The sequence below is a fragment of the Enhydra lutris genome, unplaced genomic scaffold (genome assembly GCF_002288905.1).
Source record: "Enhydra lutris kenyoni isolate GAN:26980312 unplaced genomic scaffold, ASM228890v2 scaffoldscaffold37, whole genome shotgun sequence".
In the NCBI taxonomy this organism is placed as follows: domain Eukaryota; kingdom Metazoa; phylum Chordata; class Mammalia; order Carnivora; family Mustelidae; genus Enhydra; species Enhydra lutris.
This window is the reverse complement of record NW_019154121.1, coordinates 32,066,569-32,082,832: the sequence shown is the minus strand read 5'-3', so window position 1 is coordinate 32,082,832 and position 16,264 is coordinate 32,066,569. Positions and strand designations below refer to the sequence as shown.

Genomic DNA, 16,264 nt, shown 5'->3' with positions numbered 1-16,264 from the left:
GAAGGCAGAGGCTTTAACCCACTGAGCCACCCAGGCGCCCTCCAATAGTGGTTTTAAAAATAGATATTTGTAGGGGTGCCTGGCTGACCCTGTCGGTGGTGTGTGTAACTTTTGATGTCTGGGATTTGAACCCTTCTTAGGGTATAGAAATCACTAAAAATGAATAAAGCTCAATTTTTAAAAATAATGGGTGTTAGTCGTTAAAAACAACCATTGGAGTCTGTACCAAATTAGTGCTCTTTGTACTTCTCAGGCTCTCCCTCTCTTCTTCCCTCCCTCCAGATTTTTAAAGGAAGTTCCAAATGTGAAATTGCATATCTGTGTACTTCAGTCTGCATCTCTAAGGAATATGGTTATACAATGCCATTAACATACTTAACAAAATTAACAATTTCTGGGTGTTTTTGAAAATATTTAAATTTCTCTGCTTTGTTTCAAAGGTGTCTTTTTTTGTTTTTTGGTTTTTTTTTGGCATCAGGATCCCATAAGTCTCCTATGGCGTTTGCTTGTTATGTCATTTAACTCTCAGAGCATTCCTCCCCCCTCGTGTTCTGTTTTTAAAACTTGTACCATTCATGGGTATTTTGAAGTAACTGAGTCAGTTGTCCTGTAGAACGTCCGTATTCTGGGAGGTAACTCTAAAGGTTCGACTTCTGTGGCACAAACACTCAACAGGTCGTGCCGCACACCCCACTTCGTCACGAGTCCGTGTGGTTCCCCGTGTGTGGTGATGCTGAGGTTTGTTATTATCTTCGGGTGAAGGGAGTATTTCAGAGATCATGAAGGAGGCTGGTGGTAGTAGCAGGCTTTCCTTGTGTCCTTCCCTAAAGCCATGGGACCCCAGGAGTGGGGCAGAGTGTAGGGTAACAGACCAGAAGGTCCACTGGGCTGCTCCCAGCGGTTGGCTCTGCCTCCTTGCCTAGCTCTGGAGGTATGTAGGTGTTGTGATCTAACCGAAGAGCGACCCACACCCACCCCGAGCCCTCTCCCTCCCCAAGGTGGCCCTCAAGGAGCTCGTTTCAGTCACCCAGAGTCCTGGCCCCCACCTTAATGTAGTTCAGCATCACCCTGGGGAGGCTCTTGGACAGATCCAGTCTCTGAGGTCTTCTAGGTCAGCATGACTTCCAGGAGAGGCCCTCAGGCCACGCTGAGTCCCTGAGCCGTCTGGCTTGCACGAGCCTCAAGGGGTAGGGGGAAGCTTGCCTGCTCTCTAGCACAGACTTGATGTTTCATCAAAGATAGAGGAAGCTAAAGGAGTGTCAAAGGTAAAGGGGTTCTAAGAGGGATAGATTTAAAGCAGGAGAGCTCTGAGCAGCGGATTCTGGTGCTTTCCTCCTGGAATAGAGGATGAGTAGAGCCGACTCCAGCGGCTGTGCTGCCCGTCCCCTCATCCTTCGGAGCTAACACTGTGCTTGCCGTTGCAGACCATCGAGAACGGCTGCATCCAGGACTTCATGCACCACGGTGTCCACCTTCCACGCCGGTCTCCAGTGCACTCCCGAGTGCGCGAGGTGAGCAAAGCGCTTGCCCCAGCAGTCTTGCGTTTTTTAGATAATGTCTCATCTTCTCTGTTTTTAGATTATTGTTTATATTAATTTTTAAAATTAATTTAACCCCTCACAGGCATCAGCTTAAAAGGGCTTTCTCAGAATCTTGATATTTGGTGGCTGGCAGTTTTAACAAGAAGAAAAGTGTGTTGTTAAGAGAGTCAGAACGTTATTCAAATAATCTTTGAATTCTTTGATATAAAAATGTCCAGAATCATTACTAAGTGCCACTACCAGTTTTTCAAAAAGAATATTGAGATTATTTTTATTGCTTGCTTTCATAATCAATTTCCATTTTGATATTCTATAAACCAAATGGAATAAATGTTTGGGTAGTTTCTTTTAAGATTAAGAATTTTGTTTTTAAAAGCTAATCTCAGGGATACCGGTCAGTAGAGCGTGTGACTCCTGATTGCAGGGAACTGAGACAGAGCCGCACATGTGGCATCGAATTTACTTAAATTAAAAATGTTTAAAAAGTTGCTCTCAAAATTTAGATATGAATTTCATACTTGTGTTGTAAATGATCTGACTAAATAAGGCTTTATTATCCGTGTCATAAAGACGCTGTTAGGTGTTGGATAATCATAATGACCTTGGCAGTAGGAATTGGAAAATGTGGTCTTTTCGGGACACAAGATCAGTGTCCTGACCCAGGAGTGATGCCGTGTGTGTTTGCTGCTGATTTTGGCAACTGTGTTTTAAGAAGCTGAGTGAACAAAGACTGTCTCTTTACTTTCTTATGTAGTAAAATTATTATTTGTAGAATGTAAATATACTAATTATATTAAGCTTGAACAGATAAGAAAACATTTCTTTACATTACTGATACTTAAGTTTGAGGCATCCAGAGAGGAAACTCAGAGATTAACGTATCCAGGTGCTGCCTGTCCCCATTGAGTAGGTCAGCTTGGGTCACTTACTTGTTGTTCCAGATTCTTTTTAGTTGTAAAGAACGGCAGCATGTTCAACTGGATGAATTTGTGACATAATTGCTTCCTTCTTGGTACCAAATAAGTGAAGACTTCTTTTTCCCCCAAGACATTTTTTTTCACATTTGGTTTTCTGCTCTGGTAGTAATTAAAATATTATAAAATATTGTAAGTATAGATTATCTCTGTTTGGTAAAACTATGAGAAATACAAAGAATTAAAAGAAAGAATATTAAATTTCAGTTTTTTAATGCATTATATTCCTGGACTCTAATTCTTATCATTGCTTATAACACACTATGACTTCTTCCTCAAATCCCTTTTTTTGGTAAACATCAAATTTGTATGATAAATTACTGATATGTTGAAGGAAGCTTTATGAAACACTTCACATGTTAATTTGAAAGTTAAAATCCCCATACTGTCGACGAAAATCTACTAATATCAGGTACTTGTAATGCTCGCCCAACCCTGTGAATATAGTGAAGCCCACTGAGTTGTATACTTCAGAAAGCCGGCTTTATGGTATGGGATTTATAACTCGATAAAGCAGTTTGACAGTCTTTCTGTGAGGAAGCACCTCGGTGGCTCAGTCAGTTGAGTGTCTGACTTGGTCTTAACTCTTGATCTCAGGGTTGTGGGTTCAAGCCCCATGTTGGGTGTGGAGCCTACTTATAAATAAATAAGTAAATAAAAATGAAATCGTCCTGGGGTACTTGGGAGGCTCAGTCAGTTAAGCGTCTGCCTTCGGCTCAGGTCATGATTCCAGGAATCTGGAATGAAGCCCGCACTGGGCTCCCTGCTCAGCAGGGAGCCTGCTTCTCCACCGTCTGCTGCTCCCCCTGCTTGGGCCCTCTTGCTCTCACTCAAATAAATAAAATCTTAAAAAAAAAAAAAAACTTTCTGTAAAGTGAGTATACCATTGATACTGAAACTTGATAATGTTGTACACACACACAGAAGAACTAGTCTAATATCACTTACCACCATCAATAAAAATTCCCAAATAAAGAATTCTCAATCAGAAGAAATAATCCCCAGACTGTAGTTCTTTTAGGGTAACATTGGTTCAGGTTCACTTAAAGTATAATCTATTGTTGGATAACCTGTTTAACTTTTATTTTCCCCTTTTCATTAATGAAGTTTTAGTTCCAGGAGTGGTGAATTAAGGAAGTGAGGCGAAACTGACTCGTGCCAACGGCGAGAGTCGGAAGAGTTGCGGGCAGATTCAGGCTAGGGAAGGGGGCGGCGGGAGAAGGACAAAGGGCTGGAGGCTGAGCGCCCACCCAGCCTGTTCTCCAGTTACTCACAAGCTTGGGGGTTAAGCTGGTACCGTGAAGGGCCACTGAGCAGTGACACCCCATTGGAGACATATGCCTGCCTCACGTGCTCGTCGTAGGTTCTTGGAACCAAAGAGACTTAGAGCCGCTCATTTTGGAGCCAAAAGGGGCCATAGAGACCATTCAGGGTGGCTCCTTTACACACACTCCTTTTCTCCTTCACCCTGAGCGTTAGAAGTCTCAGTGAACTTGTTTTGAGGTTATTTGTTGGTAGAAGAGTAGAAACTACAACCCAAACCTTTTATAACCCAAGGTCATTGATCTTTTTTATTTCTGCCATCGGCTTCTTTCATGTGATTTCTCTCACGTGTCTAGTACAGTCAGTACATCCATCATGGTATCTTCTCTTAGAAAGGATTGTCAACACTTGTGAAGCACGAGCATCTTTTTGGTGGAGAGGACAACCTGCCTCTCTTCAAAGTAGGATTTTAAATGCTCTCTTTAAAAACGTTACCTTTTTTCCTTTTTTTCTTTCTTTAAGATTTTATTTATTTATTTGACAGAGAAAGACACAGCGAGAGAAGGAACACAAGCAGGGGGAGCAGCAGGCAGAGAGAGAGAGGGGGAAGCAGGCTCCCCGCTGAGCAGAGAGCCCGATGTGGGGCTCGATCCAGGACCCTGGGATCATGACCTGAGCCGAAGGCAGAGGCTAAATGACTGAGACCCCCAGATGCCCCAAAACAACATTACCTTTCTTTTCTTCTCTTTGCTCTTAGGTGCTGAGTTATTTTCATCATCAAAAGAAAGTTCGTCAGGGAGTGGAAGAGATGCTTTACAGGTTATACAAACCCATCCTCTGGAGAGGACTAAAGGTACAGCTATTCGACATCCGTCCGTGTTGAGAGCATGCTAACTATGGTTTGGGATTTATTGTGCTCTAATTCAGAATTGTGATAAGGCAGTATAAATAAGACTGGAAGCTGGGGGCTTTGTGAAATTTGGGGATAAGTGTCTTTTTCTATCATTAAAAACATTTTTAGGCCCTTTAGACTGGGACTTTAAAATGCTTTCAGCTGACTCCACAGCCTAAATGGTGGGAAGGGGTCTGTCGTGCCACGCAAACCAGTGGAAACGTTGTGGGTCTGCATAGTTGAGGTGGACCATCCTGGCCCTCAGGACCTTCTACAGACGACTGACACACAGGATGACAGCCTTCCAGGTTCACTCCATGCCGGAGTGAACATGAGTAATTTTCACCGTGGTAAATCTAGTGTTGGGAGAGAGAGAGTCACCGTTTCTTAGTGACAGAGGGTGGACTTTGAGGTGAGGAATTGGGTCTTTATTTATTTTTTTTTAAAGATTTATGTGTTTTAGAGAGAGAGCATGTGAGGGAAGAGTCTGGGGAGAGAATCTCAAGCAGACGCCCCACTGACTAGGGAGCCCAGTGTGGGCTCATTCTCGTGACCCATGAGGTCATGACCTCAGCTGAAAGCAAGAGTCGGAAGCTTAACCCACTGTGCCCTGCAGGTGCCCCCAAAACACATGGTTTGTACTCTTTCTCTCTCCCTTTTTTAAGTAGGCTCCATGTATGGAGCCCAGTGTGGGGCTTGAACTAAAGACCCCGAGATCCAGGCCTGAGCTGAGATCAAGGGTCACATGCTAACCAGCTGAGCCACTCGGGTGCCCCTGGGTCTTTGAATATCTGTCATTATTGAGCCAAGAGTTTGGTTTAGTTCACGGAAGGTCTAAGTTCGGTCAGTTAAAAGTTAAAAGATTGTGGTTGTCTTTAATTTGTAAGTCTGTATTGAGATACTTCAGAAGCGTTATTTAGAAAATCTGCCTGGAAGCCTCTGAATGTTTGCTCCTTCGACCCTGAAACACTCTTTCCTTATTCTAGGCCCGAAACTCTGAAGTCCGGGCGAATGCTGCCCTGTTGTTCATTGAAGCATTTCCTGTTAGAGATCCAAATTTCAGTGCTGTCGAAATGGACAGTGAAATTCAGAAGCAGTTTGAAGAGCTCTATGTACGTACTGTGTGTGGCTGGTCCGCTGTGATGTCCCCTCCCTCTGGGCCTGGTGTGGGTGCTGGCTTCCCCTGTAACTACCTGTGTGCTGCCGTTGGATGGCAGGCTTTCCAGATCGTGACATTCTTCACAGAAATCCATGTCCGTCCCCCCCCTCCCAGCGCCTCCGGTGACAGCGCGGACCCAATAGTGTTTTATTCTTTTTCTCTTTGTCACCTTTGGAACATCTCATTATTTATTACTCTATATGGTTTTAAACGTTTACGCATATTCTTATCTCCCCAGCACAGGTCGGCAGTGTGACCTGTGGTTACAGTAGGTCCCACGCAGATTTGATTCCACTTCTTGATAGTTGTGTAACTTTGGGCAAGTCGCTCACTTTTCTGGGTCTCTCTCTGCGCTTCGGTCATGCTGGTGTTGCCCGTGGAGCAGTGTGGATAAACACACTGTGGTGTCTTCAGGCGAGCCTGCGAGCGCCTGTCGCAGTAACTTATCAAATGAGACGTGAGAACGTTAGGGTGCTGTGGGGGTTTCCCCCCTGGCTGGAAAGTGCTAGCCTTTGCTTGTTTTTCTATGTTCCCTTACATTTTCAGTGCTTCCTAACATAAGCTAAAATATACTATTTATTGTTGTAATTAGTAGAATAAAATTTTAGGAAGTGATAACAAAAATGCCATGATAAAGTTGGTTATCCATGACATTCCTATAGCACTTCCTTTTGTTTGTTTGTTTGAAGTTTCAGGATTTTTTTTTTTTTTTTTTTGAGAGAGAGCGCAGAGAAGCAGACTCCCTGCTGAGTGCGGAGCCCAGTGCGGGGCTCAGCTCCAGGATCCCGAGATCACGACCCAAGCCAAAGTCAGACACTTTACGGACTGAGCCACCCCAGTGCCCCTGTTTGTTTGTTTGTTGAATGAAAAATCTCACACATGTAGCAAGTTGAAATAATAGTGTAACTAGTTTGTGTAGACTGAGCCCTGCGCACGTCCACACGTGTGTGCACGTACATACTCGCGCCTGCCTGTAGATGCACACGCACCTAGATGACAGTCATTCCTGTTTTACTGTAAGTGCCTTAGCCGCATGCGTATTTACTTAGGATTCCCCTTGAGAATCATTAATTTTGTGGGGCTAATGTTGGTGGGCAAATCAAAACTAGATTTTGATAGTTTTTAGCCAAAAAACGATGAAAAACGTTTCCTCTTTTTTCTTTTTCTCTCTCTTTTTTTAAATAAAGATTTTATTTATTTATTTGAGAGAGAGAGAGTGAGCGAGCATGAACTGGGGGAGGGGCAGAGGGAGAAGGAGAAGCAGACCCCCTGCTGAGCAGGGAGCCTGACTTGGGGTTTGATCCCAGGACCCTTAGATCGCGACCTGATCCAAAGTCAGACACTTCACCGACTGAGCCACCCAAGTGCCCCAGTGTTTGCTCTTTTTAACCCAGGTGTCCAGATCAGTGACACTGACGTTTTCAAAGGTCTACGTGTCTGCCTGGGGTGCGGTGACGGAGTGTGTGCCGCCTGTCCAGCCGGCACGCGGGTCCTGCATTGGACCTGCCGTTTCTCAGACTCACAGGATGTGTGCGGAGGCCCTCCTGCCCCTGAGTGGAGCACACGAGCAGTCCTCCGTGGGTGTCCGGCTGGGGCTCCTGAGCCCTGGGAGCGTGGGGTCGCACATCTTGTTTTGTAGCCCACTCCCCACAGTTTCTTACTTATTTATTTATTTTTTAAATTTTTTTTAAAGATGTTATTTATTTTCTTGACAGAGATCACAAGTAGGCAGAGAGAGGGAGAGAGAGAGAGAGGAGGAAGCAGGCTTCCCGTTGAGCAGAGAGCCCAATGTGGGGCTCGATTCCAGGACCCTGAGATCATGACCTGAGCCGAAGGCAGTGGCTTCACCCACTGAGCCACCCAGGCGCCCCCACAGTTTCTTCTTTAAACCTGGAAATAATATTCTGTTGGATTGTGATAAGGTCTCAATGAAAAGTTACATAAAAAACATTTTTAGCTCAGGGGCGCCTGGGTGGTTCTGCACAGGGGACAGGGCTTCTCAGCACATGGGGTTCCCCTCGAGTTCTGTGGCAGGCCAGTGACCCCAAGGTGACCAGATAGGGAAGGGACTCCCCTCCTGGTAGCTTTCTCTCCTTTCTTCTTTCCTCTGTGGAGATATTTGAGTTATTGCTGGCTTTTCTAAGCTCCTCTGGTCCCCTAAGGCCTTTTTTGAGAGCTCTTCCCTGGCAGGTGGTTTACGGTGGGAGCAAATGCTGGGAGCTCTCAGGAGCCCTTGCACCGTCTGTGTTTATGACACCAGGTTTGGGCAAGTCTGAGCTCTGGAAGAGCGTAGGAATGTCTGGGTCACAACCGTTTCTGCTCTTCCTTCCATGAAGTCTGTTTTTACTTTCCTTCTTGTAGAAATCCCTCATTGTAGGGGCATCTGGGTGGCTCAGTGGGTTGAGTCTCTGTCTTCATCGCAGGTCATGATCTCGGTCCTGGGATCGAGCCCCGTGTCAGGCTCTCTGCTCAGCAGGGAGTCTGCTTTGCACTCTCCCTCCCCCCCCTAAATAAATGAACAAAATAATAAAAAACAATCCCTCATTTCCAATGTTACTATTTTTACGACCTTGTCATTTTGGTCAGATTTTGGGGAGAGGAAGTAAGTGCTTATCCTAACTTGAAGACTTTATTTCCCCTCATTACAGAGTAAGAATTATTTGTGCTTTTAAACTTTTGTGATAGAAAAGTCTGCACTTGATCATGGAGAGTCTGGTGCACTGAATCCCTGTGAAACTGCATGCAGTTTCAGTATCGACTGTCTCCGCGCTCGTGTTTGCTGACCCGAGCCTTACCTATTTCTTCTGATTTCGAAGCAGATGTGAGGTGTCTTCATTTTAACTCTAAATGCTTCATAGGAGTCGCTAAAACATGGGCTTTTTAAAAAAGCATAATCATACCATCATTACAACTAAAGGAAGATGAAAAAGAATTCCTTAATGCTGTCAAATATTGGGCGTTTTCTTTTTTAACCACACAAAAAATTTTAATTCTTATTTTAAGTAAATTCTACACCACATGGGGTTTGAACTCATGACCCTGAGATCAAGAGTCACATGGTCCCCTGACTGAGCCAGCCAGGCATCCCTGTGTCGTTGCTTTTGAGTGATACTTCAGTGACACCTTTCCCCGTTTTGTTTGAGTCTGTGTCTAAGTAAGAACCGTGCAGTGATCAGCCAGTATATTGATAAGACCCAGTACTGGTAAGTCCAGTAGGCTCAGTCTCTCTCTCTCTCTCTCTCTCTGGCTTACTATTTTTGTTGTTGAAGAAGCCAAATTATTATTTTGTTTCTTGCATTTTTAAAAAATATTTATTTACTTAAGAGAGAGCATGAATGTGAGTGAGAGAGCAGGGGGGGCAGGGAGGCAGAGGGAGAAGTAGCTCCTCGCTGACCAGGGAGCCCGATGTGGGACTCGATCCCAGGACTCCAGGATCATGACCCGAGCCAAAGGCAGAGGCTCACCTGACTGAGCCCCCCAGGTGCCCCGCATTCTGGAACATATCCCTGTGGTGGTGTTATGATGTTCTTCTGCCTTTTGTCTTTCCTGGATATCAGTAGCTTAGAGTTGATCAGTTATTTTTGTGGGGATTTTGTTTGTTGTGTCAGATTCTTCATGGAGCTGTTGTGTACTTCCATCCAGAGATATACACTGTCTTTCTTTTTTTAAAAAATATTTTATTTATTTGACAGACAGAGATCACAAGTAGGCAGAGAGGCAGGCAGAGAGAGGCGGGGAGGCAGGCTCCCCGCTGAGCAGAGAGCCCGATGCGGGGCTCCATCCCAGGACTCTGAGATCATGACCTGAGCCGAAGGCAGAGGCTTCACCCACTGAGCCACCCAGGCGCCCCAAGATCTACAATATCTTGTTTCTTGTTGTATTTTTTTTTTTTTTTAAGATTTTATTTATTTATTTGACAGAGAGAGATCACAAGCAGGCAGAGAGGCAGGCAGAGAGGAGGAAGCAGGCTCCCCGCTGAGCAGAGAGCCCGATGCGGGGCTCGATCCCAGGACCCCGAGATCATGACCTGAGCCGAAGGCAGCTGCCCAACCCGCTGAGCCACCCAGGCGCCCTCTTGTTGTATTTTTAAAGAGGGTGGAAGGGAGGAGGAGGGGAGGGTTGGAGGGGGGGGTGGGCAGAGAGAGAATCTTAAGCTGGGTCCGCACCTAGTGTGGAGCCTGACACAGGGCTCGATCTCACAACCCTGAGATCATGACCTGAGCTAAAATAAGAAACAGACACTTAATCGACTGAGCTACCCAGGTGCCCTCTCTCTCTCTCTTTTTTTTTTTAATAATTTTTTTTTTAAGATTTTATTTATTTATTTGACAGAGAGAGGGAGAGATCACAAGTAGGCAGAGAGGCAGGCAGAGAGAGGAAGGGAAGCAGGCTCCCTGCCGACCAGAGAGCTGATGTGGGGCTCGATCCCAGGACCCTGAGATCACGACCCGAGCTGAAGGCAGAGGCCTAACCCACTGAGCCCCCGAGGCATCCCATCTTTTTGTATTGTTAGCAACCCCTGATCACCATTTCCTGGTTTAATTCGTTAAGTAGATTTACCTTATTCTGGGCTTAGTGCATTACAGCATTTTTAGAAATTCAAAAAAGTGGTTTACGTAGGCTGCGTCTGTAGGATCGTTGTCTGCGTACCTCACTGAATGTGGGGATGGTATTTGAGACTCTGCTGTTGGCAAAGTCCTGTAGATGGAATTGACAGATATGGTCCCACACATGTCTGGATTCTCCTCTTTAAGTGCTCAGCTATAGAGATGGTAAATAATAAGAGGTATGTGAGTCTGACTAGGACCGGTGTTTCTGTGACTTGAAATGTCTGCTACATTGTAAATGCATAGAGTACTAATGTGTAGAGCAAATACTGGTATAAAGGAGCTGATTTAAGATTTTTAAGTCTTTTCCCCCTCCAACTTACAGAGCCTGTTAGAAGATCCTTATCCAATGGTCCGTTCTACAGGGATCCTTGGTGTTTGTAAAATAACTTCCAAATACTGGGAAATGATGCCTCCAACCATTCTTATTGATCTCCTCAAGAAAGTAACTGGGGAACTGGCATTTGACACAAGCTCAGCTGACGTGCGCTGTTCTGTCTTTAAGGTAGTATTTAAAATGACATAAGCAGTATTTATTTATCATAGAATAATTAGAAAATACAGAGAAAGAACAATTTTTAAATTACCCATGATTCTACTGTATAGGTATGCTACTATGGACATTTTTGTTGTACATCCAAAGTAACAGTTTTAAAAACCAAACTGAAAGTGTGGGCTACAAAAAAGGCCTACTTGAATAATTCCAGTTTCTGGTGTATAGCCTGGGTGGGTGGTGCTCAGTGTTTTGTTGTGTGTAGTACTTAAAATTTTTTAAGTTATACAGTAAAATTGACCGTTTTGGTATACCATATGTACTTTTAACAAGAACCTACGGAACTGTCCTTTGTCCATCATCCGGTGTCAGCGGTTATCAGGGACACATGTGGTCTGGCTTCATCTTCAGCCAGTCCGTCGTCTCCCACTACTGATTACTTCGAAACTGTATCAGCTTGTCTATAAATAATTCAGTGTGATGGCTGAAATACAAGGTCTTGTCCCATTTAATGATGATAATATCGTAGCGTGGTGGCAGGTGGTGACGACGCTTACCATCAGGAGCACAGCATGACGTGCGGAATTGTCGAGCCGCCATGCAGTGCGTCTGACGTGAGTGTCACATTGTGTGTCCACTGTAATTCCTATAAAAAAGAGGTCTCTTTAAAAAATCCTTTTTCCTAATAAATGGAAAGCAGAGGTGGAGTGTATCAGATCTTCTGGCTGGTGACTGGTCTGAGCACGGGCCGGGCACGCGACCGCCCGTCTGAGGTGCGTGTGGCTGTGTTCCCACAATAGGGAGGCTCTGTGCCCTCTGACTTTCGTGCAGGATGGAGTCAAAGATAAGAGAATTCATGGGCTACAAAATAAATGTGAAAGGATCGTTGGATCCGACACAAATTGGCTTTGGAGCTCTCTCCACCAGTAGTAGTTCTGTGTCTTTCATCTCTAAAAAATCCCTTAAAATTTGGCTAAGAGAAAGCATTGCAGGATTATTTTGTAACTGCTTTAATTTTGTTTGGACAGAACAACGGATGAACTGGTTATCAGTGTTGAAACTTTACTAATTCATTAAAAGTACGCTTTTTATGTGAACCTTTTAGGAAAGTGTTACTTTCTGTAGGTATATTTATTTGTTTCACTAATAGTTCACTAATAAGGATGAAACGGAATTATTTTAACTTTTCATTGTTTATGTTCTAAATTTGAATCGTTTATATTTCTCCTTTTTGGTAGTGTCTGCCAATAATTTTGGATAACAAATTAAGCCACCCGTTACTAGAGCAGCTTCTGCCAGCGCTGAGACACAGTCTCCACGACAACTCGGAGAAAGTGAGAGTGGCTTTTGTTGACATGCTGCTGAAAGTCAAGGCCGTGCGGGCTGCTAAGGTAGGATAGGCAGGACTTTATCACTGAAGAAGACAAAGTAATTTTAATTCAAGAGTCTTAGTAATCACACTTAAACCAGTCATTGTCTGGTCTGTTCTGCCAGTTTATTGCATCATAAAATTTATTTTGTGATTTTCACTGAAGTTCCTAGAAATCTCATCGATGTGTGTTTTCTTTTTGAAAGACAATGTAAGCAGCCCCCACCTTAAATTATATTTTTATCATGTCCGTGAAAGCTTTTATTCAAATATTGTAATACTTGGCACTCAGTAACTACTTAATATTACTGGGAGAACTCCCTTCACCTTTTACAGAAGAAAGCAAGGAGATAATTGTGTTATGATGGACATTTGAACATGGTGTAAACTTTTGAAGTGAGGGTCTACTCTTTTAGCTTGAGTCCTATCAGTTTTTGGCAAAAAACGTTAGTTAGAAGGTTTTTAACTTCGCTTGATAGCACTCTATCTTTTCTTCTTCCATGCGGTATTTTTCTGAAATTTACTTTAAAACGCTGGTTTGTCCCAGCATAGAGTTTGGGAGCTACCTGTCCTATCCATTAGTGTAGGGTTAGCCACACAGACCTATGGTGTGTTCATGCAATGGAAGAATGCTGTGTGGCCGTGAAAAGGAATGAGCTCATGCGGAAATTCCACGGGGATAAGAGTAAAAGCAGGTGTAGATGTGTGTATTGTGGGCCACCACTACATATGTATGTATTTGCTCAGATGGTGTAAAATATTCCTAGAAGGAAATGAGAAATTAGTAACAGTTGCCTTAGGTGAGGGGGATTGGATGTCTAGGGATGGGGGACTGGGGAATCCAGAATACCTATTTTTTGTTTTTTTATGGTTTTTATGAATTTTGAACTATGAGTTTTTATTACAAACTAAAAACCAAAGACTATTTTACATGACCTCTGCAGCACACATGCCCCAAGTCACACCCAAGTGCCCATCCATGGTCACTTTGTTGGAAGTCGTTGGACCGCGTGCGGTCTGTCTCTGGGCTCCACTGTGGCCCTTCCACGTGTTTGTGGGTCCTCAGGCCCCGGGCTGCGCTGCTGCAGGCCCCCGTGAGGTCTGGGAGCATGCGTGCCCCAGCTTCGTTACTCCTGCAGCGCTGTTGGGCTGCTCTAGGTCTTCTGCGTTTCCTCATGTATTTTAGAATCTGCGTGTCCATTTTAACAAAAAAGCCGGCTGCAATTTTTTCCCCATTTGCTATTAACAGCTTATTAAAACAGAGTAGTTCTGAATCTGAGATGGAACTTTTGGCTTAGTGTGGTGTTTGCCGTGCAGAGGACTGTTGTGATGACTGACGAGGAATGGAGAGAGGAGCGTTTTCTCTTTACTTGAGGGTCTACTCAGGACAATTGGAGGAGACCAGATAAGATGAGGACAGAAGTTCTTTGACCGGGAAGTCTGGACTGTAGGAGAGTAGCAAGAAGAAAGCATGATGTCGAACTGGGGTGCTTTCATCTTCAGTCTTACCTGTTCAAAAGCCAGGCCCAGAGTGATTTAGCTGTGAGAACTCGGGAAGGGTCGGGAGGCAGCTAACTGGAAGTGGGAGTGGCCGATCGTCCATGGTGTCGGAACGACTGGGGTCCCCTGCTGCGCCGTCACACGCCGCTCATGTTTGTGTTAGTAACGCACACACAACATTGGAGCCAAAGACCAGTTACCGATTTGCTGTGGTCTTGTCTGTCGGAGAAACCAACCTGCTGGTGATGTGTTTGGGTAAAGTAAAACCTTGGGTAATTGAAACAAATAACAGAATCCCGTGCCAATCAGAATTGTTCTGCATTATTTAAGAAAAGTGAATCAAAGAAAAACAAGCTAATATGGGGAGTTTCTGGAAAGGAAGATGTGCAGGAAATGTTAGTTGTAAGAATCACCCCGGAACCTTGGCATTTGGTAATAGTGCCAGTGGCTAGTTCGCATTCGAGATGGTGTAGTCTCCGTGAAGGCTCAGGAGTCAGCCTTTTCACTGTGACTGGGGACAGACCATGGAGAACCTCTCAGGCTGGCTCTGTGGCTGGGGCTGTTGTGCTGGGACCTGGGATGTTTCTTGGTTCTCTCCTGCAGCCAGGTTGGAGCTCTGAGGTCTCGAGTCTTGAAGAGACTTGCTTCCCTGAGTCCTCAAGTGGAGGCTTTCCCTTTCCTCTGGGATGTTTCCTTCTTTTGCTGTGCATGTTCTGAAGTTGGCGTTTACTCACCGCAGAACTGACCCCTGAGTCCTCGCATGGAGACGATGTGATGCTCCTCTCGAGGGCGCTGTCGGCTAGAGGGGCTCAGCGCTCTGGAGCCGTCTGCCTCCGTTCTGCATCAGCGCAGGGCTGCACACCGTTGTCACCCATCTTCTGTGATGTTGCCGGCAGCACAGCGCAGCAGGTGAATGGCGAGCCCATTCGTTGGCCGTTTTGGTCTTGGGTTGAATCTGCTTTTGCAGTGGTTGTGAAATCTCACTGCAAAGCTAGGTGTGCTTGAGTGTTTGGGCAAGTGTTTTTTGCTGGCTTTGTTGTTAGCCACAGGTGTGGTGTTCAGGATTACACCTTAGAGCACTCACATCCACAGCCACACAACCAGTAGCCCATCAGAGTGGACACGCGGGCAGGAAGGGAGCAGGGGAGGTGAGGGAAGAGGGACGTCGTTAGAGCCGCCGGACGGATCACACTCAACACTGCCTTCTTCTCCTGAACCTTGAAAGTACCGCCTCTCACCCTTGAGTAGAAGTCTCCGGTCGCCTACCTGCCAGCTCACTTAGCTTTGTACTTAGCTGACGGTGGGCTCTCCGCTCTGAAGCCACCCGCCTCTGGTGGGGCAGGAGCTGAGAGCTGGGCCACCGTACCATCCTGTGTGCCTGACTCACGGCTGGCAGCACGGGGGTGCCTTTGCCTGCCCAGTACCACTGTGAGTAGAAGTGTTTGGTGTCTTTGCTCCAGTAACTTTTTCCGAAATGCCAAGAGGTGTGGAAGTGGAAGTGTCCCGGGGGTTTCTGGGAAGTGACCTGTCGTGTCAGAGGCTCAGGGCTTTCCTGCGAGGGGAGGTGCGGACGTGGTCTCCGGGGTTTCCAGTAGAGGGCCACTCTGACCTTGGCGTGAGCCGTTTCAGTGGGAGTGGAAGCCCTGCCGCTGTGGGTGGGGCTGTAAGTGGCTGAGGAGGTGGAGGTGGGGGCAGAGACAGGTCCCGGGGCAGGAGGGAAGGTGAGCTTCAAGGAGACGGAAAACTCGAGCAGAGTTTTGTGGGGGAGGCTTTTGTTTTACGAGTTGGAGAGACTCGAAAATACTTAAGTGCTGATGGCAAACTTGCCGCTGAAAACACTGGGAAGGGGACAGATCGTTAGAGCCAGGTCCTTGAGGAGAATGCATGTCGGCGGTATTTCCCTCATTGTGCAGAGGAGGGGGCTGCCGCGTGTCGGTGTTTGCACAGGATCGCCAGCAGAGAAGGGCCTAGGACAGGATTGGGACACTTCACCGCTGGGGTTGGTTTTCTTTCTACTACCACGTTTCTCTTGTCTGGAACGTCTTGCTTGGAAGCCTGGGCCTCTTCTGCAGGCGGTAGACAACTTTGAGGCTCTTGAGCAGAGGGACTCTGGGACAGCTGTGGTCGCACAGCAGCCGTAAGGTGGGCAGGAGGAGGCCGGCGTGGTCATCCAGGCAAGCTGGCCCCGGGGAGGGGAGGCAGCGATGCGCCCGAGGGGGCTGCCTGTTATGGGCCTTGGGCCACGTCAGGTGCTCCCGGGGTTCAGGAGTGATGTCTCTGTGTCTCCGACATAGGGAATGGCGTATCCACATTAGCTTTCTGTGTCAAAACTGTTGTAAGTTTTTCTCTTCACTTTTCACATTAATGCACCAAAAGTTATGGTGTTTTAGGAAGTTTTTAAATTATGAGACTGGTAATTATAGTTATCATTTGAGAGTCTACACGAAGCATGATACTAATTCGTTG

At 45.8% G+C, this 16,264-nt stretch overlaps 1 protein-coding gene across 7 annotated transcripts in view; it reads left to right on the top strand.

The window, feature by feature from the left end:
* LOC111154348 (non-SMC condensin II complex subunit G2) overlaps nucleotides 1-16,264 on the top strand; it is a 63,779-nt gene that overhangs the window by 16,448 nt on the left and 31,067 nt on the right. For all 7 annotated transcript variants that reach the window (XR_002641081.1, XR_002641080.1, XM_022513904.1 and 4 more), the window contains 5 exons: nucleotides 1,425-1,511; nucleotides 4,536-4,631; nucleotides 5,657-5,782; nucleotides 10,762-10,941; nucleotides 12,168-12,320. Coding sequence is in view for 5 of the 7 variants with exons in the window: in XM_022513904.1 (XP_022369612.1) it covers nucleotides 1,425-1,511; nucleotides 4,536-4,631; nucleotides 5,657-5,782; nucleotides 10,762-10,941; nucleotides 12,168-12,320 (642 nt within the window). In the remaining 2 variants the exon portion in view is untranslated. The remainder of the gene's footprint in view (nucleotides 1-1,424; nucleotides 1,512-4,535; nucleotides 4,632-5,656; nucleotides 5,783-10,761; nucleotides 10,942-12,167; nucleotides 12,321-16,264) is intronic.